This window comes from Colossoma macropomum, unplaced genomic scaffold (assembly GCF_904425465.1).
Source record: "Colossoma macropomum unplaced genomic scaffold, Colossoma_macropomum, whole genome shotgun sequence".
NCBI classification, from domain to species: Eukaryota; Metazoa; Chordata; class Actinopteri; order Characiformes; family Serrasalmidae; genus Colossoma; species Colossoma macropomum.
In genome coordinates, this window is record NW_023494802.1 from 6,833,870 (window position 1) to 6,857,674 (window position 23,805).

General features: G+C 39.6%; 1 protein-coding gene across 1 annotated transcript; it reads left to right on the forward strand.

Moving 5' to 3' along the window:
• The first annotated feature begins 1,982 nt into the window (after positions 1 to 1,982).
• rnd1b (Rho family GTPase 1b) lies at positions 1,983 to 22,657 on the forward strand. The gene is made up of 5 exons (XM_036591621.1): positions 1,983 to 2,184; positions 2,603 to 2,690; positions 16,642 to 16,751; positions 17,570 to 17,704; positions 19,649 to 22,657. Exons 1-5 carry the CDS (start codon positions 2,065 to 2,067, stop codon positions 19,892 to 19,894), a joined length of 699 nt encoding a protein of 232 aa, XP_036447514.1. The 5' UTR covers positions 1,983 to 2,064; the 3' UTR covers positions 19,895 to 22,657.
• Positions 22,658 to 23,805: the final 1,148 nt, after the last annotated feature.

The following is a 23,805-nucleotide window of genomic DNA, read 5'->3' on the forward strand; positions in this document are numbered from 1 at the left end:
CAGAGTAAACAAATTGATCATCAACAGCCACGTTGAAGGATGTGCGGGAGTAAGGAGGCCAATCATACACACATCTTTGGGGAAGGTAATAAACTGTACTCTTTTTGGGAAAATGTATATGATGTGGTTAAAGACATTTTAGGTTATTTAGTTCCCAAACAGCCAAGCTGTCTCTTTAATTCATCACCCAGGCCGTAAATACTATAACAGTTAGTTCAAATAAACCGAACTCCAATATAGAAGGCAAAAGTGAACTATAGATAACTACAGATAGGCTCAAACTGCAGTAGATAATTAGTGTTGATTCAATTCACTTTGAGACTTAATTCATCGGGGAGGGGTGTTAATGTGCTCTTATGGGGAGAGTAGTCTAGACAGCTCCATGGGAATCAACTGCTCTAACGACCTCGCCAACGTCACTATACTAACAATAGTGTATCCACGCATAGATAGACGGGGGGGCAAAGTACGACTTGTGAAATATTCCAGTCAGCGAGGCGCATGAAAGACTCAGCTTTCATTATACATGAGTCAAAGGACTTTTAAAGTGTTTCATAATTGCGGAGTTCACTGTGCCCAGTCACATGATGTAGAAAGGTAAAGAGTAGCCACAGTACATAGAATATAATGAAGGATAATGTTCTATAAGATAAAGGTGAAACAACAAAACTAGTCCATTAATATGAGGTGCAGCTATAGCCTGTTTTTGTTGACTTGTTATAGTACAGAATGCACAGTCCAGAAACCAAAGTAATAAAGAAAAAAATCATCTTATTTTACAAGTTCCAAAAGAAGTGCTACTAATGGGATTTCAGGGTGTCGATGGGTGGGTCCGTGTCTTAAAATCGCCCGAAGCTCCAGTACTGACACAGTTTGGTGGTTTCCCTTCTTAGACACACGTCGTTGACCTCATCACTTAATTCCCAGGTGTTGTAGGTGTGTGAGTAAGGACATCTTAAACTGCTAGACATCTCTAAAATGCTGGACACCAGCTCTCCATCCCTTTCCTAAACCAATGCTACATATCTCAGAAGTTGTGTTGGCATTCTGTAGTCGCCATCCATGTTAGGTACTTCAGATCTAAGTCGTTTTTCTCCAAGGGAAAACAGAAAATTTGAGGGGTCATTAAGGAGCCAAAATGTAATTATTGCTGTCCCATAGAGAAACCTGATTATATTCCCAGTTCCTAATATGGGTATGACTTCAGACCACTGAGGGGGCGTGGCTTGGTGCCTCCTTCCACTGTCCAACCAATCAGCTCTCAGTTAACTCTACAGTAAACTTCTTTAATGTGCAGAACTGCAGTATAAAGACTGGAACTATTTAGCAATATTCTGTAAATTACTCTTACAAAACCAAATACTGGCCCGGCTCTGGTGATGTAACGCTGGCTACAAGCATAAAATACATCACTGAAAAAGTACCAGTCTTATTAATCTTAAATGATTCAGGTTCCTAATATAGCAATTCATTTCCCAGACCCCAAACAATGTAGTGAGTCATTACACCTTGGTGCGGAAAAACGAAACTTTCACAAGCGCTTTCAGTGGACAGCGACGAGACCGAACCGGTTTAGCGAACCGAGTCTTCGATTCTTTTGAACGGTCTGATTCATTTTGGTGCCCGATATAGTAATACTAACTGCTACTAGCCTCATTTAACTCAAAACACATAACGAAAGAGGAAATATAGCTATGGTTTGGCAGAAGGCTTTTCTTCATACGCTTAACTTGCTTTTATTGTACGATATTAAATTGTGTATTATTATTATTATTATTATTATTATTGTTATTATTATTATTATAACTCTCCAGTCTACAGTACGTGCGTAAATATTGCATACAAGTTACAAAAAGTTCGGTTCATTTAAGTCTCAGCCACCAATTCACTAAATGGAACCGATACAGAATCGATTCGTTCACGAGTCGAATGTCGCTGGTATAAAAGCGCACAGCGCCTCAGTTCAGGCACATCAGCTGGGGGCAACGAGCGGAGAGGCTGGGACCTGCCATCGTTTGCTCTTTTTCGGATCTTGTTTTTGCTTTAGAATCCTCGACAGTAACCATGAAGGAAAGAAGGAACACGCAGCCTTTGGTGGTCAGATGTAAACTGGTTCTGGTGGGGGATGTACAGTGTGGGAAGACGGCCATGCTGCAGGTTTTGGCGAAGGACTGCTATCCAGAGGTTAGTGCTGCATACGTTAACAAGGGACTGTGCACGTCCTGACGTGCATTCCCTCAGCTAACCTGTTGTTTAAGGGTCAGAGTGACAGTCTTGACAGTTTGATGGATCTAGTTGCTCAATAGCATGAGTTTTTTTTTAGCTACAACTGCCTATCTGTAGAAATAAAGATAGAAAGAAATGTTTATTTTCTTATTTTTTAAAAGTTTCCTCCTCCATTGCCTTTTAATGCTAAAGCCTACCTCCAACATTCTTATTATTATATGCATTAGCTCTTATGTGCTTGTTTTCAAAGATAAGGAGAATGCATGTAAAATTTTACATCAGTGCCCGTTCCCTGTATCTGAGCCCCACATCAGCTGTGTCTGCTGGGTTGCTGGGTAGTTGTGTGGCACTGATAGGGGTGTGATTTTTTCCACAGACGTATGTACCCACCGTGTTTGAGAATTACACAGCATGTCTGGAGCTGGATGACCAGCGTGTGGAACTGAGTTTGTGGGACACATCAGGTAAGACCTAACCTGACAATCTGGATGTATAAATGCCTGCAAAATGTCTGTATTCTGTTATAATGGTGTCATTCCTTATCAGTTGGTTATGCAGGTGGAAGTGCATTCCAAGGTTTCCAGTGAGATTTTTCTGTGGATTTAATGCCGCAGTGCATATTGTGGATAATCAGCATGATCACAGTTCATCTTGTCGCAGCCTGTAGCTATTGAGCGTTAATGGAATTGTGATGCACTACTTAAAAATATGAAATCGTCTTGACCAAAACAGTCAACAACATGATGTGATGGCAAATGCATTCAGTATCAGTTGAGGTCTCATGCTGCGGTACATAAGTGAATATGTGCATCTGGTCTGAATGATGGCTTTAGTGGCCCTCATCTGCAAGCATGTTATCAGCTCAAGTGACCTTTGAAGTGAGCTAGTACACCGTGGTGAGAATGCCGATTTGTGCACACCGTCGCTTCACCCCAATCTGTGGATGATCTTAGGAGTGCGTTTGTATACACACGTAATTGATGCAGCATTTCAGAAGCCTTAGACTGGTGAGCTTGTGCATTTATGAACATTTGGAATCTGTTTGGTTTGTGTTTACTAGCAGATTGATTGAGGTGTAAGGTGGGCTTTCTGAAGCATACACCCTTAACAAGGGGACTCTTCATAGATTCATGCCAACTAAAAAATCCATTTAAATGTTTAAATGGTTCTTTGTATTTTTCTCCATGATGGAGAATCTGCTAAATATGGTTCTTAGAACCTTTTAAAATGGTTCTACATAGCACCAACAAGGGTTCCACTATTGTTAAAGATCAAAGAACGTGTTAAATATAAATATCGTCAAAATCTGAAGCACAAAAAAAGACGTCAGTGGATGGAAAAGTGGATGAAAATGAGACCTTATTAACATCATTAACATCAAATAAATGAATTGTTTTCTTTGGAGAGTTTTGAATATTTCTTTGTCACTAATTAAATGCATGTTTCCTCTTAATTTACAAATGCTGAATTGTAATAGCTGCTCCAGACAAGCAACGGTCTTTCTGTATTTAAATTAGATGGGTCCACCCCAGCCGTCTTCATTTCAGTAGACAAACTGCTCAAACCGGTTTGCACAGCAAGCTTGAATAGTAACACTAACACTCATTATCTATGCTAATGTAAGTCTCCTGCTGCTGGAGAGTAGCAGGCAGAAATGCAACAGATGCTCTTTGTGCAGTAATAGCTTATGTATAAGCCCAGACAGTTTAATAAAGATAGGAGTCGTCAGCTAATCATTTATCAGAAGGGAAATTTAAAGGATCCCTAACTGATATTTTTCTTTAATATATTTTTTCCAAAGGTTTACATTTGTATAGGTTTATGTACCAAAAACAGCCCTAATTAATTTTTACATGATGGTTTTCCAAACTCTCTTTATACCTTAGAACTAAACAGGCTACATAGACAGACATAGACGTAGGCTACAGTCTATGGCAATGACTGATAGGCTGCCTTGTATTGTGCTGCAAACTACTTATAGCATCAGCGTCAGTGGGCGGGGCTAAACTGCTGTAGGCTGAATAGGCAGGTTGTTGTTTTTTGAGCTATTGCAAAAACAATTTCATTTTGCTGCTTAGTTTCCATATATAGTTATATGCAAAAAGTTTGGGCACCCCTGGTCAAATGACATGCTTTGTTGATTTTCTGAGTGGAAGTAATTTAACACAACCTCTACAGAGAACACTGTACGGCACATTGTAATGCACAGTTACTGTTTATTTGCTGAATTAAAATAAGTAAATAAAATAAAATGTGGCCTGTGCAAAAGTTAATGTGCATGTTTTATTTTTTCAGTTTTTCCAATATGCTAAATTCAGTAAATCTTGCACTAAATTTCTGGAAAATAATTTTCATTTTTAATATTTAAGTTTGATCCCTGTAGAGGATGAACTTACTTTTGCTTAGAAAATTAACAAGACATGTAGTTTGACTGGGGTGCTCAAACTTTTGCACACAACTGTATGGACTGGGGAGCCATCAAATTCTTTTATTAAAAAAAGAAGAAAAGTCTGTTTTCAATTATATAGGCCCAGTTAACAATAGACTAGTGCTGCACAATATGTTGTTTGGTAATTATAATCGTGATATTGGCCATGTATCACAGAAGGCTGTGATACTCAGAGGAGCCCTCTAACCAATCACAGTTTTGTACTGTGTACTATGAGCATCCTTACCAATCACAGCTCAGGATGAATGTTACTGTGTGCATTTTCATAAATCAAGCTGTTCATGTAAATCAACCTAAAGATTAGATTGTTTTGCTGAAAATGACACAGGCCAACATTAATGCACCAGTGGGTTTTACTACAGTACAGCATTGACTGCATATCACAATCTAAACATGCAGCAACATAGTCACAGTGTTAGTACCGAACCAAACGCAATGTCTGTGGTCATGAGAAAACTCTGCATGGATGCTGTGGAGCTCTGTATTCAGTGTATTCGTGTTTGTTGTGCTATCAGCTGTTGTATGCAGTCAGGAACTGAGAGAGCACAGGGGCATTGAGTCTGTATGTCCCGAGGGCTTCCTGTTGTAGCCTGTTGACCTGATTATAGTGAACTGTGTTAGTGCGTGTTAGTCTGTGGTGCTTGTATCGGCATCCCTAGTGTTGGCACATGACACGTCTGGAATTTCTAGTGGATCTGTGCAGAATGCACGCCACCTATGGCTGGGCGATATGGTGAAAATATAATATCACATTTTACAATACAAGATATGAATAACAATATGTAGTTTGGTAAGCTGGAACAGACACATTGAACCAATTTCATAAAATGGTATCAAAAACTACAGTCATTTACTGCATACTGTGGTGGACTACATACAACTAAGCAGGGCTACCAATGGGAACTGACCTAGTGATCTCCTGACTGCTACTCTCTTTAGAGCCTCTTCTAAACCTCCTCTCAATGAAACATCAGCTATAGTGAGCCTGTAAACAACCATTGTATAGTAACTACATAGTATCAGGTCAGCTTGTTATGACATCATCTTATTTTAAATAGTCTTCTTAAGTAGTTTTAGTCTGTATAGTCTTTTTTAGATATGACTTTACTGTTTTACTGTCCATTCCAGCTTGTTCGCTGGAAAAACTTCAGAAAAACTACATATTGTGATAGATTATGTGTATTGTGAAAATGCCTTGAAGTTTCTAATGTTATATTTTTTACCTACCTTTAAATAATAACCACAATTGTGATACAATTTAGCATGATAATGGTGTCATATTGTCATGTTGCTGAGCCCCAAAGCGAACAACAGTATGCCTTTTATTAGCACTGAGTGTTGTCTGGTGTCTACAGACAGTGTAGAGTATTTTCTATGTTTAAGTGTTCTGTATGCGCGTATGTGCAGGTGTTTGCGCGTGTGTCTCCTACTAATTCAGCATCCATGCGCCAATATCAGAAAGGCTGAATGAAATGCGGGCCGCTGGGACACCTCCTGTCTTTAATCTCGCCCCTCGCTCTTTGATCTGATTGGTGTGTTTGGAGATGCGCCAGCGGAGGGGCAGAATGTGCTTTAAGGGATGAGCGCGAGGTTTGGGAGAGGATGAGAGGGCAGAGCCGGGATCCAGACAGCTTTCAGACACTCGTTCAGCCTGTGAGCACAGAATTAGAACAGTTTTCCTCACTGGCTTTTTGTTTCAAGTCATTTTTGTTGTTCATCCAAATAATTCAAATCCAGGCCCCTCCAGCTTGGTGCAGTAGGGGTGGGCAATATGGCAGAAATAGATCATGATATTTCAAGATATTTTTTTTAACAGTACGCAGTGAATATCACAATGGTTATTTTTTCATAAGTTTGGCAAGTTGGAATGGACAAAAAAGAACCAGTGGTGCCACAGTTGGAAGGTTATGTCAATAACTACTGCAGTGTTAGAGTTGTTAAAAAAAAAGCATGTTTTAAACATCAAGCAATATTTTTATTCAGCATTTCATATATTGCACTAAATCCAATTAAACAGGACCAATAATACTCTCTTTGTAGCGAAACATGTAGTTGGTCAGTTTTCTTTAAGTACTGATGATGTCCACTATGTGCTCAGAAAAGCCTATTGTGAAATATCACAGTAATAATAAATGTCATCATATTGCCCATCCTTAATATGCAGAATAGAAGTGAAGTCATTCATTTCTTTGTTTCTTACTTTCAGTTATAAGAGCAGGCAGTATGGCAAAAATATAACATCACTATACTTGAAGACAGTGGTGGGCGATATGGCAAAAGAATGAACATCACGATACTTTGATAAATTGTTTTTTCTGAGGTGTGGAATGGATGAAATGTACCAACATAACAGTAGGGGCACATTTCTGAAAAACTATGAGTACAGTGATTTTTTATTCAAATATAAATAAAAATAAAATAAATAAAAATATGGTGATGTCACAATGGGCTGACATCCAATCAGCCACTTGTTACTATGCAGTTACTGTACACTGGTTGTTGTTCACAGGTCCCCTATAATTGGCCCAAATCTGTCTTTTTTATGATCCAGGTGAGTTTAGTGTTCTAGAAATACTGACAATCCCATGATATACTTAGAAAAGCACACTGTGATGTACTTTATCATGCTAACATTAACATAAGTAAGAGAGATGTTCAGTAATGCAATGGAGCAACAAAAACATCAACTGTTTTATTACTGTCTGTTTTTTATAGCCTAGATTCTAGACTGGCTATATAACAGTACTGGTTTATGGCCTTTTTATACTTCAGATTGTATTTTTGAAGCATCATACTCTGCTCTTTGCTGTATTTTCAAAAATAACTGCCCATAAAGGGTCAATAGAAAAGCCTACCCTTCAGGTAAGGAGAACCTGGACGAGCGCTCAGTCACTTGGAAGATGAATTTGCTTAAAAATATTGATTAAAATCAATACTGTGCTTCAGGTTATTGTGCATTAGGGAGCAGCTGAAAGATTTATATGTATTATTAAATATGGCTTGCTTGCTTGCTTAATAAATGGACACTTTGATTGCCTTGGAACCAGTTTTAGCTTTTTGGCTTCACAGTACAGAAAAATGAGCAAAATGACAGGGGCTTTGGAGAACAGTCCAGACTGAACACTTAATGAGTGCAGCAGAGTGAATTATGTGGCCTGGACAAAAATGGACAAAATGATGTAGAGTGGTGTTTAGACATACAGAGGAGATCAAATTTACCTGGCTATCAATATTTATTTTATTCTACTGATATTATTTTTTTTAAGAATTAGATTGGTTGGTGAATCTTATTTGAAAAGAATACAATGCAAACTGCAGATGGCAAAACTCAACAAAGCAATGAGACTCTTATTACTGAGGCATTTACAAATGTAGCATTTTATTCAACCAGTTTGTACCACTCCTTTCTATATTCATTTATTAAAACAAGAATTAACGGTTAGGGCTGAATGAGCATTATTTTAATTTTCATTATTATTGTCATTTTTATATTAAAGTAACTATTTGAAAGAGTGCAATTTTAAATGGCAAGAGCTGCATTTTCAAGTATATCTAACAATATTCAACTGGGGAGGTTTATTTATAGAAAATAATCACATTCTTGGTCAGAAAAATCACAATATTCACAAAAATCCCTATCAAAAATGATATTTTCCCCAAATAAGCCCTGTTTACTACATTATGATCATTTACTGGAATTTATGAATGTCACAACAGTAATTTATGCTGTTTCCATTAGGGATGCACCAGTATGGGAATTGAAGGCCGATGCTGATATCTGATTTTCATGTACACATGATGCTAATACATGAACATTTATAAAATTTAGAAATTGGGAATAGATGCCACTGGATTAGTATTATGGAGAAATGTAACACTCATTTTTATAGTGTTACAAATGCAGTAAAACTAATAAAATGCTATATATTATCACAGTAGGCCAGCAATATTGGCATGATCCTAGTACTCTGCGCATCTTTAGTTCCTCTTCTTCTCTTAAATGTTGCAAAAAATTATAACGTTTTTCCATGTCACCCAGCGCTACAGAGGTCCATTCTACAGCCTAAATCCATGCAGACTGTCCACAGTGACTGTGATGTGTTCATTTTTGCACAGTAGCTTTGCTCACCCCATATGTGCTGGTGTGTTAAGAGGACCGAATGAGGCTTCCTTATTTGGCTTCTTCACATTGATTGGACTCACCTCATCATCAGGCTTCCAAACGGCTCGGATTTATGGGTGAAGATCAATTCCCTCGCTAAATCAGGATGGCCAACTGGACCTGCTGCAGGCTGCGGGAAGACGGCCCACAGTCGTAGTCTAAATATGGAGCCTGTATATCACTTGCAGCAGGGTATTAGCGCTAGACTGGCTGTTATTATGTTAATGGAAACACACGTCTGTAAATGTGAACTCGTGAGGATTATAAATGATGACCGAGTGGAGGTGTATAGTGCTCCATTATCACATTAGCACGTTGAGTAGATTAATGAGAGCTTTTCTAATGTAGGTGCCGATGGCCTGAGAGGAGGGAACGCACGAGCATCTCACAGATGACCCCTGTGAGGGGGAATCCCCGTAAAGGTCACGGCTAGCCCCTTCACAGCAAGAGGGGGCATTCTTTGTTCAATTCCCAGTGGGGACCATGGTGGAATCTTGGCCATGCTGTATCTTGGAGAAGGCAAGGGCTGCGTTGGGGGGGGCATTGTGGGGGAATGTGTCAGGACTTGTTCCCATCGGCCTTTAATGGCCAGGGGGAGGGGACGGGCTGTGCTCTCCGTTTTGTTCTCTTCACCCTGATACTCAGCGCCTTTGTAACCGCTGACCTCCCCCAGCCCTCTCCGCCTGCATTTAGATGAGCTCTGAGCTCTTGAGTGCTGATTAATTCCCAGAGATTTTAGCACTGGATGGTGTCTGACTCTTGGGCATCTTTTCATCCACGCTTAAACTCGGAGGAACCCGTATATGAGCCCACACTTTCTCGCATTCCTAAATATATAACTTACATATTAATTTAGTTCTCAAATAATTAACAGTAGTTACTTAAAAATAAGCTTTAATGCTTATAACTGAATAATATGGCGAGAATTTAAGAGGTTTCAGCTGAGGGCACTTTTAGTCTCTTAACAGATTTTTGTATAGAATCATATATTTCTTTTTAAGGATCAAAGCTGATTTTAAGGATCAGTCAGCTTCATGCTGAGACTATGCAGGGTTCTGAAGTCACTGTGTAAGACTTAGAATCAGCGTTATGAGCACCATTTATCTTTTACTGTTATCTCTGCATAACCCAAACATAAACCCTCCAACATCGCTACTGCACTAAAATCAGGCTCATTTGTTTTCACCACACTGAAAAAAAAGTGATGCATTGAAATGTGTGCATCATTTCCACAAGTATAAGATATGTTACATCAACAGTTAGTGCCAAAAGTAGAAGAGGAAAAAAAAAAAATTGCCCAGTGCCCCTAGTCTTCATTTAATTTCACCTTTTGTTCAATAAAAATGCAGAGTCTGTGGCACAAGTAGCTTGGAGATTTTTTTTGCGTTTTTTTTTCCCTTTTAACAAACCACCAGTTGAATTTTCACACATTCACAAAAATATCCACCACTAATAACAACGAAACTACTTTTCACCATTCCACATGAGATCCATGGCCTATTTGGTCAGACACAGAACTAACTGTGACTGACATCGAGCCAAATTTTGTTGGAATTTGCCAAATGAATGTTACTAGCTACTGTGATCAAGCACTTTCGAAGGTTTAGAGTTGATTGGAAGAATGAATGTGTGACTACACTGTTAAAAACGTTAGTGACCGAGCTGCTGTAAATGAGTTCATTGAACTTTGAATAGTACAAAACAAGAATCTGTGTTTTATGCCCTCTCAGGTTATTATTAGAAGGTCAAATAACTCAAATTGTTAAGGTAGCCTGGTAAGTAACTTTTAGTTAAAGCCACAATTTTTTTAATCAGTGTTGAGTATGATTTTAAAGTTTTATTGAGCAAGATCAGTTTCCACGACATGCAGATACTGGCAATATCTTGCTTAGAAGACACGTTTTTCAAAAGCACAGCTAGAGCGTTTAAAAAAATCAAAAACATGACCCTGGTTGGACCCAGGTTGGACATGCGGGCCTTGTAGCAAAAAAGCAACACCTGACTGGTTTTTGGTACTGAAGCATGCTTGTTACTTGTATATTCAATGTATTAAATGCAATGAACATGTTTCTATAATTCTGGCCACAAATTATTAATTCTGGCTACATGCTAATTGCCTTGGTGGCCAGAGTGGCCACCTTGTGCCCCTGCATGTAGGCCTACGAGGTCTTGGAGTCTTTACCAAGTCTGACCTCATTGGCTTGAGGAATGGCAGTAGATGAAAGGGTTAAGCAGATGGAGTTCACTGTGATAAGTGTTTATCTATGCCACACACAAATGCAGCCCACTCCACCTCCATCTGTTCTTCATAAGGCTCTTCCTGTGCCCTAGGAGAAAGCCATGCGTTTTAATCACATGTGCACACTGGTCTGCCATACACTGGCCCACTTTTCACCTTAACACTTCCCTCAGTCATGGCACTACCACAGAAACAGGATTTAGCCAGGTCAGAGGAATTTGCCCGTTTTTTCCCCTTCACTGTCTTTTCATGCTTCACAAACTCTCCATCTGGTAGTGCGAGGGAGGCTGAAAGAGCAGCATCTTGTTCAGCCGAGGAACATGTGGCAGTGGGTTTGGAGGAAAGCCTGGAGGACAAAGGGCTTTTTATCATTAATTGATATTATTTTTCGTAGCCAATAATCTATAGGATTTGGAATGTTTGTAGTGGTCTGCCACACATATTGGCCTAATGACATGTTTTTTTTTTTACTAGCAATCTAGTAACTGTTTGTTAATCCGAAAAACTAGCTGGTTTCTAGCTATGCTAAAGCTTTAACCTTAGGAACACAGTAAAAGGGACGTGTCAGCTTACCATGGCAAATTTCTTGGCTTAATGATGTTACTTTTACATAGCCATCAACTGTTCACCAGAGCTAACTGACTAGGTTAACCTAGCAACTGTTTTAGCTATCTATGCTAATGCTTCAGCCTCAAGAACACAGTACATAAAGGGACATGTTTGGTAAATCATGGCAAATGATATGTTGCTTTGACTTTGCTATCAATGATTGGTTAATACAAACTAGGTTAACTTGGCAACTCTTTTCTAGGTACGCTAAAACTTTAGTTTCAAGAACAAAGTACATAAAAGGCACCTGTTAGCTTTCCATGGCAAATTTCTTGGCCTAATAATGTAATTTTTACTTAGCTATCAATTATTCAAGCTAACTGGTTAACTTGAGCAATTGTTTTCTAGCTATGCTAACACTTCAGCCTCAAGAACACAGCACATAAAGTGGGTTTGTTAACTTGTCATGGCAAATTTTTGGTCTAATGATATGTTGCTTTGACTTAGCTATCAACTATTGGTTAATACAAACTAGGTTAACTTGGCAACTGTTTTCTAGCTATGCTAAAGCTTCAGTCTCAAGAACACAGTACATTAAAGGCACCTGTTAGCTTTCCTTGGCAAATTTCTTGGCCTAATGATGTCATTTTTACTTAGCTATTTATCATTTGAGCTAACTAACCAAGCTAACTTAGCAACTTTTTTCTAGCTATGCTAATATGTCAACTTCAAGAACACAGCATAAATAAAAGGGACATGTTAGCTTGTTTTGGCAAATTTTTGTCATATGACATGTTGCTTTTACTGCCTGGCTACTCCAGCAAAAAAAGCATAGGCCAGCATGTCTGTTTAACAGCAAAACCAGCATCTGTTGTTCTGGATGCAGGTAGACTGATGAACCAGCATGAGTTTGCTGGGTGATCAGCTAAACCAGCGCTAGACCAGCATAAACCAGGTCTGTGATGTTTCCTGGCAGGGTTAGCAATCAATTATTGGTTAATGCTGACAAACTAGGCTAACTTGGCAATTGTTTTCAAGTTTTATTAAAGCTTCAACTGCGCAGACTGTACTTAAAGGGATGTGTTATCTTGCCATGGCACATTTCATTACCAAAATTAATTGTTACATTACATGCATATTTGATAATTTCATGAAAGTACAGTGTGTCCCAAAAAATGAGATGTGAATATCTGAGTACCTACATGTCCTGGCAAATGAAATTAAATAGGCTTCATGTTGAACAATACAAGGTTTATTTGTCAAAATTTGAACAAGATATTCAGGGGGATGTAGATTTTATAACTGATTTCACAAAGCTTCACAAATGTAATATCTTGCGATACTGGTGGTCGTCCAGATCCCTTTGCCCTGCACAGACAGCCTTCCTCTTTGAATTTTTTGTGCCATGTCCAAATCTGCTTTCCAGTTGATGCATTTTTATTGAAATTTCTCGAAAATGCACGCTGCACACTCTTCTTTGACTGTGTTCGAGCATATTCTAACACACAAAATGCCTTTTCATTTCTAGTGAACGCCATTCTTCAACCTGAAAAAAAAACATTAAAAATTAAACTTGGTTAGTTTTTACACATTTTGTTAAAATTTGAGATCATTTGAGGGAGAATTGGCTATGTTATTAGACTACGAAATTATGTAGTCTGTTTTTTTGGGACACCCTGTACAACAGTTGTAAAAAATTATAATTTTTTAAGATTATTCTTGAGTCATTGGCCAGATGTTACGGGCATGAAAATTCTTGCAGAACACTGTGTTAGATATTGCTGCCCTATGATCCTAGACTGCGGGAGGTGGAGGATTAACGCTTGGGGAGCACTTACTGCCACAGCTGAGCGTAATGCTCTCTCCCCTTGCTGCTTTCACATTCCTACAGTTCTTGAAGAGCCTATAGAGCATTATCTGTGGGTTTGGAGGGTTTGGATAATTACACGCGGCGTGCGAGCTGGTCAGCAGTGTCCTCTGTCTGTCTCTGACTCCTAGGATGTTGTAATTTGTCAGCTTTAATTGAAAATGGCTCTGTGGTTACTTTGGTGTGCATGTCCATCGATTGCTGCATTTACGCCTGGGGCAATTGAATGCATCCTCACACCCAGGTCTGCATGTCCATGACTTTATCAGAGAGACAGGGAGAGGCAGTCAGTGGTCTTGCAAGGAACAGCACTCTCTCTGGCAGGTCTGATTAGCAGCTAGAATGCCAACAGTATCTGAGACCATTGATTTGACTGACGTAGGGATGTTTGTGCAAATTTGCTAAAGCCAGTTTAGCTTCAAGCTGCGCAGTGCTTTTGTATGCTATTTTTGTCCAACACTATGTAAATTTTGTGATGTTAATCACTTTTTGTTACTGTGGTCTTGTAATTATTAGCCACATTCTCTCTTTTCCTGCATTAATGACATTGCACAGATGCAGCAATTGTACTTATAGCAGTCTTAAGCCACAGTCACCTGAGAAACTTGCATCTCCTTCTGAAATGGCCATGACAAAGGCTGAACTAGAAGAGTAGCGAGGAGAAAAAAAAACTCCATTGTGGTGCAGTTTGCAAGCTGGCCTACTCGCCAGCCATAAACAGTAAAAACACAAAAGATGAGTGAAATGAAAGTTTTTATTTACTTATAGAAAAGTCTGGCTACTACTGGTTTTAAATAAAACACCAAAACACACTTTTTCGGCCTGTTTTTGCTACTTCACATTTTCCTGCGCCCAGCTTTACCAGCAAGCCAACTGGCTCATTTTATTGAAAGGCGACTTTCTTCAAAAACGGACACCATGTCATTACGAGCTTTCCCATTCATTTTCCTACCACTGACCTGTCTCCTCCTTTATAACGTCTCTGATGACGTCTAATCCTGCCTGCTGACTGACTGTGCACCATGTCGCCTTTTTTTTGTATGAATTTATAGTTAGTCAAGAAGAAATATGTTAGGGGATTCTGCTTAAACACTGCTAAAATTAGCATTTCCATTTTTGGATTTAGGGTATGTGCATAATATCATACATGTTTCCAAAACACCTCTTTACATGTATTCAATACAACTTGTATTGAAAGTTAAGAATGTTTTTGCCATCTCCTGTGAAGTTACTGCTTTGGAGATACAGCTTTTTCTTTAGACAGCAACAAATAGTATGTGCCTTTTTATCTTTGGGTTAAGGCAAATACATGTAAAAAGAAAGCAGAAAATGCATTAATGCATTACAAAACAGCAAAAATGTCTTACTGGTGCTGTAACACCTTTAGAGAGCAGCAGTGAATAATGTTTATTTGTTTGAGCTTGAACTGTGCCTGTCGCAGGTTGGAAGCTGCTAAGCATCGCCAGCTAGGAAGTAAGACAGCTAGTAGCTAGTTTTGCCACATTAGGCTTCTACTTTGCTAGTTAAACATAATACACAAAATAAGACAATTCAGTTATTTATCAGTTATTTATATGCCGTCTAATTAGCAGCTAAAATTTCATGCCAGGTCTATTCAGATTCTCAGTACTGCTATATAAAGGACTGACACTTTATACCTCAATGCAGCTAAATCAGTTATACAATTAGTGAATGATGTGAATTCACATGACTGATTCTAGAATCTGAAATAGTATGTAGATCTAGTAACTGTTCTAATCAACATACTAGCCACTCGCTGTACATGACCATATATACAAACTCAAAGAACATCCTTGCAGCTTTATCATTTTACCAAAGTCAAAGTCATTTCCCATGAATCTCTGTGATCTTTTTTCACACCCAGTTCTTATCAGACTAAAGCTGAACTCTCGCTTAACAAAGGACTTAGACAGAGAGAGGCAAGGAAGGTTTTGGTGCACATATACTGTTCAACCCAGGCATTTCTTCACCAAGTGGGTGGGCACGTATCTGTGTCTAATGATTGGCAGTTAAGGGAAGCCTTTATGGAGGGGTGGGCGGAAGACGCTCCGCAGATGGTAGATTCCGAGGCTGTTGCTGTGGAAACAGGGGGACTAGAGGTATTGCGTGCGTGGGGCAGACGCAGGGCGGTGGGTGGCTTACTTAAGGATTCTGAGCGAGAGTGGGAGCGCCTTTCTGCCCCCAGCCCCGCTGTTCCCGTTGCATAAGCCATAGAAAAAACCCGGGGAGAAAAGAGAGCGATAGATCGATGAGGATTTAGGGCTCAATTGTCATTTTCTTCTCCTTTAAAATGCCAATAGTGCAAACTGGAAAGTGGAAGAGTGTGCTTTCTTAGCAGGATGTGCTGAGCTGCGTGTGAGGTGAAGCTCAGCAGGAGTGATCATCTCTACTAGGACTGCATGATAATGACCAACACGATAATCATTATTGTTTTGCGCAATATTGAAATTATGATTATTTATCACTGTTGTTCAGCCAATTAAGGAAAGCATTTTATTGGACTTGATTTAAATCAACAGAAACAGCCTTTTCTTTCACATTATACACTACATTATAAGATATATAGATTCAAATTTATTATCATTGCTTAGTATAATGAAATGCAGTTAGCATCTACCAGAATAAGACTGATATTGCAAAAATATAACATCACGATAATTCAGGATATTTTTATGGTACACAATATGAATCATATTTAGTTTTTCTGAGGTTTGATAAGTTCATAAACCACTAGTAACGGCAAATCTCAAAACAGCTATTAATGATTAATGAAGGCCTGATTATGCTCTGTTTGTAGTGAAACATGCTGTTGGTCAGTGTTCTTTAAGTACTAACAGCATCCATGATGTGCCTGTACAAGTGTATTATTAATTTATCAAGATAACAATACATAATGTCATATTGCCCAACCGTAGCTACTGTAAGTTCACCAATATTGCAGTCCATTTTACCTAATTAATTGAAAAAGCCAAAAACCACAGTGAACAGTTAAAATATGATTAATTGTGCAGCCATAATCTCCACCTCCTCTGTCTTGGGACTCCTCCAGACCACCATATTGCATGGCTCACAGATTTGATCTTTCCTCTTTCTTCACTGATTCATTTAAACCTTTTGTCTCATTTCAGGGTCTCCCTACTATGACAATGTACGGCCACTTTGCTACAGCGACTCTGACGCAGTGCTGCTGTGCTTCGATATCAGCCGTCCAGACACTGTGGAGAGTGGACTAAAGAAGGTGCTGAGCTATCACTGTAAAACTCTTTGCGCTTTCTCCTTAATGCTCCCTTAGTAAAGGGTAAATCTCAAACGAATTTAATGATTTAGTTTAATGATTCTTTAGGACACAATTCAGTGTGCCACAGCTCAAGTCGATTTATTTTGGCATGATTCACTGTAATTTTTAATGAGGACACAGTGTCATTGATGTGAAGCACTGCCCTTAAGCTGTTTGAGTGCTAATAGCTCCCCCTTGTGGAGAATTTAGCCTGCTAAATGTGAGTGAGTAAGTCAGTCAGACGAACAGAGAGAAGCCAGTTTTATGATATCACATAAAATAAGAGACAAATGTGCCTGGAGGTACTATTGACAGAGTAGTGACAGAAAAGTAAAACGCATCTTTTATTGATTTGGTATGTTTCAAAAGAATGTAAAAATTTTGTTATGGTCAAACAGTGAGTGAATACTGTCTGCTAAAATTTTTTGTAATCCATTATACCAAAATCAATGCAGATCAGTCATATCAATGTATTTTTACACCTTAATGCATATCAATCATATTGATCTATTTTTACACCTTAACCTGTAGCCTTTGTGGTGTTGTCTTCAGTTCATAGTCAGGCGTTCTTCCACAATCTGGAATCTCACAACAAATCCTTGAAGGGTCACTTAACAAATTGGTATGTTTAAAAGATGTTGACATTGACAAGGATCTAAGAGCCCTTCACTGATCTTAGTAATAGTATTTTTTTTACTCCATAGTACTTGGCAGAAGGCCTTATGCAACTGTTCTCTGTTGTTCTACATGTTATATCTTTTTTTCTTGTCTCTGTGCAGTGGAGGACTGAGATCATGGACTTCTGCCCTAACACCCGCATTCTCCTCATCGGCTGCAAAACAGACCTGCGCACAGATGTCTGTACGCTGATGGAACTATCCAATCAGAAACAAACACCGATTACCCACGAGCAGGTGTGCTTTTCATGTCTACCTGATGCTTATTTCAAAAAATATTTCAGAAATAATTTTAAACTTACTAAACCCTGGAACTGTAGGCTGATTCTCCAGTTGTTAATCTGGATAATAAAAGCTGCTCTATGTAAAATAATCTTGCTAAAATTGAAAGTAGCATTACTGAGTCAGGAGTGAAAAAACACAGAAATTCTGAAATAATAATTTAAAAGTCAGGTCAGATTTCGCAGACATTTTTCAGATCACTTCATACGTCTTTACATTTTAACATCACGCACAGGTTCAAAAGGAATGTCTGACTTGATGTTTAGGTCTCAAAGGCAAAATCAACATTACACTGAGGAAGATATGAAGACAACAGTAGATAATTCACTTGCATCTTCAGAAGACATGTCCTTCACCAAGTGTTGACTCTTTTCCTTGAATACTCTTTCAACATGCATGGAATTATCAGACGTATCTGCTCTGGGAAGCAGTCCAAAATACAACAAAAGGGTCTCCTGTGTGTTGCATGCAATTACACGTTTCTACCACCACAGTCTCAAAATCCCCCAAACTCACATAGTGCAGCTTTGAGACTCGTTATGCTGTAGCTACTTTAAAGTACTTTGTAAATGAAACTATATTTGTCAAACACAAGGCCTGTGGGTCAGATTAGGCCTGTGAAATTATTTTAATTTTCTATTAACATTAGCCGATTTAACAATGTGCTGCACTACAATCCCCAACATGCAATGTTATAATAATGGACACTCCCACCCTCCTCCCTCAACAACAATCTATGGGAACGTCTCGGTTCTACCACACCAGTCATATCACACACATATCCGCATTTCAGCTGCAGTTCACCCAGTAAAAACACTTAGCTCAGCAGCTCAGAAATTGATCCCAAGAATGAATTAACTTGCGGTAAAGAAAAGATGCCAGGTATCTATTTTGTAGGGCTATCCTGAATATCTGTTGGGCTCTGGAGCTCCGGCAGTAATCAAAAGCAAATATTCAAAGCCTCGCCCTGCGGGGTGGTGCAGTCGTTCGGAAAATCTGCGTCCAATGCCTGGGTTAAACGCGCCTTCATCCTTTTTAAAATCCTGATCTCTAGGCTAGCTGCCTTTCCTGCAGAGCAGTGCGGCACTTGCAGTGCAGCTTTGCTCCATCTACGAGGCCCGCTATCCTCTTTTAGCAATAGGCTAGAGGGTAATAGTGCATGCACAGGTTAACCAGTGCTTCAAGGAGGAGGTCTAACTTGAGGTCCGAAGGGCATACATCATGGTCTTATTAAGGGTCCAGTATAGCGGGGCACTGTTTGGGTGAGAGGGAAGTTGAGATGGTATATATTTCCACAATTGAACAGTACAATTAAAAAGTATAACTATAATACGAGAATGTACTGACAAAATGTGTTGTGGCGTCATTGAAAGAACAGTTTTTTTGAAGAGAAGAAATGTTTATGTTGGGCTGTTTCAGGTTCCTTTGTACAAGGACTTTTATGTTGAAGAGCCTGAATATGGAGTACAGAGGGCTGTGTTTTTAACTGTTAGAGCTGGAGAGGCCGTGTTTCCTCTTGCCATGTTTGACGCTGTAAATAAAGCTGCGTAATGGACTGTAACCTCGAGTCGTTTCTCCCAAGAAACCAGAACGTTACAGTATTTTGCAGTTTACCGTTATTGATAGTCTACATTTAATTAAAAAAACCCCACCAATAACCGAATCCCACTATTAAAAACGGATTACTTACACAACGAATGTCCAAATAATTGAATATTCAGGTCCAGCCCTAATATTTTGCTGCTGAAGTTTTGGCGTTTTTTGAATAAACAGTGTCAGTACAGGTTATAGCAAAATGTTATTTAATAATAAATAGGTGGTCAGAATAATTTGGAGGAATTGGATGGTTTTGGAACGAAGAACTTTAAGCTGAGTTTCTCCTCTCCTCTCCTGTCCCAGGGATTGGCCATGGCCAAGCAGCTGGGGGCCGAAACCTACCTGGAATGCTCGGCTTTCACCTCGGAGAAGAGCATCCACAGCGTGTTCCGCACGGCCGCGATGGCCTGCATCAACAAGCTCCAGCCGCTTGCCAAGCCCAGCCCCAGTCGTCGCCTCTCCAAGCGCCTGCTGCACCTGCCCAGCCGGTCCGAGCTGCTCTCCTCCACCTTCAAGAAGGAGAAGGCCAAGAGCTGCTCCATCATGTGAGCGGAGAGGAGGGGCTTCAACTCCCCACCAAAAAAAAAGCTTCTCCTTCCCCTGCGCTTTGGTCTGGGGAAGGGGGGTGGGTTCTGATGTCCTCATCAATGAAGGCTTCACTGTGGAATCCTTCCTCACCCCCCAAAAGAAATATGTTTCAGAACAAGTGGACACCTCGCTGTCCAGCTTGTCCTGATTTCTACAGCAGTGCATATCCGTCTTACCCAGTACCGTATCTTGCTTTTCTCAAACCAAGATTTGATCATTCAGCCGTTCATTGCATCATTCATCACCGTATCAAGAGAATTATTCTTTTGCTTCAATGTTATTGTGACGTTTAAGGTTCACAATGAGTCAGCTTAGTAGATAAGGAACAAGTGTTCAGAAAATGGCCGTCAGTAACGTGGTATAACTTCCATTTGAACCGTTCGGTGTATTATTGGCTCTCTAGTGTCGGACATATCTGAAAAACTAACTTAAAATGTAGAATATGCACTGAAGAGTAGGTGAGAGGGTGGCTCTTGTAGGCAGAGCATTGGAAAGCTGTGTAAGGCCCAGGCCATGTAGAGATGTTGGAGGAAGGGGGCTTTTAGCATTGTTAACAGACATTAAAATGCTAAAGGAATTGGCTGCTGTGCAGACTGGATACTGTAATGTAATTTCTATTGGAACCTGCCTGTTATATCAGGCTTAAGAGAGGCGAACATTGTAATTAATAAAAAAAAAAAACAAAAGAGGGAGGGGCAAAACAAACAGACAAGACATTTTCAGACAGTGAATTGTAAAACTACCAAAGACGAGTTTCCAATTTCATCCGCCCTCTGATGATTGAACACCAACGTGACGTACGTGCTTCTATTTTTAAAGAGGCAATAACTGTCAGAGGGAGAGAGGAGGGCCGTAAGTGACGGACCACTGGCCTCCTGCTCTTCTGTAGTGTAGAGAACCATGCATCTGTGAGCTAAGGCCAGAGACTGTGGGAATTCTAACGTAAAACTGAATTGGACTTTTATGCTCTTGGTCTTCAGAAAGCTGTTGTAGCACCATGTTGATGTTTGTCAAATCAACAAGGATTCACAAAAACTAAATGTATGCAGCAAAGTTAGCCTTTTCAATCAGCTTTCTTTAAATCTCAGCTTGTAATTTGAACCAGACCATCACCACACATCACTCCGAACGGTTTTATATGCATTTTCTTCAGATTCCTGATGTAGCATTCCATCTTCCACCAGTAGATCTCTCTCTCCTGTGTACAGGTTTTCTCGCCTTCATGTCCCTGAGCTCCTGCGCAAGTGATACGACCCTTTTTTGCGACAGACTCCTTTGCAGGCAGTTCAGTGTGTATCTAAAAGTGGTTCCTTCTGACTAAATTCTTAAGCTTCTTGGTTTTTTGAGTGCAAAGTGCTGATATCAAAACCTGCTTTTGACCACAAAGCAATAACAATTGACATGCTTGTGACGCAAAATATATAGAGTGGCAATAAAAAAAACTGCTTTGTGATTAACTTCATGTGACAGCTTTGTGGACGTGTGTGGCCGTGCCTCCATTACTGCTGTAAAAAAAAAACAAAACAAAAAAAAACCTGTAATTCAGTTTAACTGTAATGCTGTTAAGCCCTCCTTGTAGCCAGGGTCGTTGTGGAGTAAACCGTGACGTCTTTGTGTCACAAATCTAATGTGGGACTTTAGGAGTACAAGCGTTTAAGTGCAACACAGTCACCAGACGCATAGGCATATGGGCTCCATGTCAGCACCATTGGGAGATGAAGGCATTGAGGACTTTAGCAGGGAGATGAGAAAAGCCAAAGGCATGCAGGATCATTCATGGGTCTCTGAATTCAGACAAGGCTGTTGAAACGTATGGAACAATCGACTCATGACAATGGCTTGGGGGTGCATCCTGCTGAAAATGGAAAAGGGGGGGGGTAAAAGGACTTCTGGGATTAAAAAAAAAAAAACGAACAGGCTGGTCCTGTTTAAAGAAAGCTATTTTTCCATTTTTCGGATTCAACCATTGTGCTGTTTGTTTTTATTGTTTTTGTTGTTCTCTTTACTTGTGTTTACCTGAAATCGATATTTATCTCATTTGGTTCAGCCACTGTTATCTACGGCTTCAGGTGGTGATTTGCAAGCTCCGATTCTTTGGTCACGCACCGAGTTCTTCAGCATTGCCTAGCAACAGTTCAAGTAAAGAAAGTGAGGGAATGAATGCCTCTTTGGGGCTGGAGACCATGAAAAAGGAGGGACTTCACACCAATAGCCAGTCACTGTAGCTGCAGACATACCAATATAATCTATTTCCTGCCTGGAGATTCAAAAGAATCGATCGGTATCTCATGTTTTAATGGTCTGTTTGTCGGAGCTTTGGTTACGATACACACACACCAAGGCTTTTACATGAGACAGTATAGTTTCCTGACATTCCACCATGACGCTGCCGTTGTGTACTAGTGGGCACAGTTATACTTCTAAGCATGTCTTCTGGTAATGATCCAAGTTGTACATATCTTCTTTTATAATCTTTGTAAGACATCCAAAAGAATGCCATAAGGTGACTATTTGTTCTTGTTGTGGGTTGACCAAGATGTTGTGATTGATGTATAATAATTCAGTCCTATTTATTTGACTACAACACTGAAGACTGATATTTTTGTTTTGTGTTTTACATGTACTTATGTACTTTTTTTCATAAAGTTATTTTTGACATGACTTCCTCTTCCTTTTGTCTTTCCAGTAATAAAGCTTGCCTTGTGTGGCACTCATGACACCAGCCTTTGTTTTGGTCTGTTCTGGGTTTTTCTTTTTTTTTGGTGTGCCTTCTGATGAGCAAAATTATGTACAGACCCCTGAAGTCATGGCTCACTCAGGGGTTGTCTTCCGTATTAGGATCTCCAGGCCTAAGCTAGTTTTCTCAGTCACAAAAATGAAAAAACAAATGCTGTTTTTCAGAAGTTGACACTGTCGTGTGCTGTGGTAAACAAAAATTCATCAAACCCAATACGTTTTGTCCTGTTTGTCCATCCAAGCAAGTCGCCGGCTGCCACCTAGCTGTTTAAAGAAATAGTTCGGGGAAAAATTAAAATGATTTGTCACTTACCTCTAGATGCAGTCAATAAGCCTAGATGTGTTTGGTATCCGAAGTTTGCTTCTTTAGTTTACAACTGGAGATGCTAAGCTAAGATGATTGAATGTATTCTAACCTTGAACACGCAGAGTTGACATTAATGATAACAGAGTTGACGTTGATGGTAACAGAGTTGACCACCCATAGTTAAAAGACCAAAAACAATATGTTCTGCCAGACTCAAAACTTATAAAACATGTTAAAGAATTATTTAATCCTAAGAAATACATCTGAATAACAACACTTTAATGATATTGAATAATAACTGCATGCATTTCATGCATTACGGATCTCAAAGATAAAATGGCTTTCAAAACTTTTTTTTCTGATGAGCATCATATTGTAGCAGGCAGCTGGGAATTAAAATGATATTTTCCAGACTGTAGGCAAGCACACCAACCAGGGTCCAACCTATTAGTCAAGGGCTAGAGAGCCTACACATCTATGATCATTATGCAGCCCCTTCAAGGGGCGTGCCCCCCATGCTTCACCATACCAGCTACCTCACGCCTGCATGCGGATAGGCTTGCGAATCAGTCACTGATTTGTTTTTGTTTATTTCTATAGGATGACCTATCACTGTGGTTGGTTGTGGGATGGCTCTGATGACATCTTCAAAGAGATACCACAAAGTATCCTCACGGTGACTTTTGCAGGTGTCTCACTGACCTCAACGATGGTCTTAGGACAAATCTCATCATATTTGATGACACACCACTGTCCAGTAATATCTTTGCTTTCCCAGTTGATTTCATCTGTTGTCTGCACATGTTGCTCTTCAGTGGTGTCAGAAAGG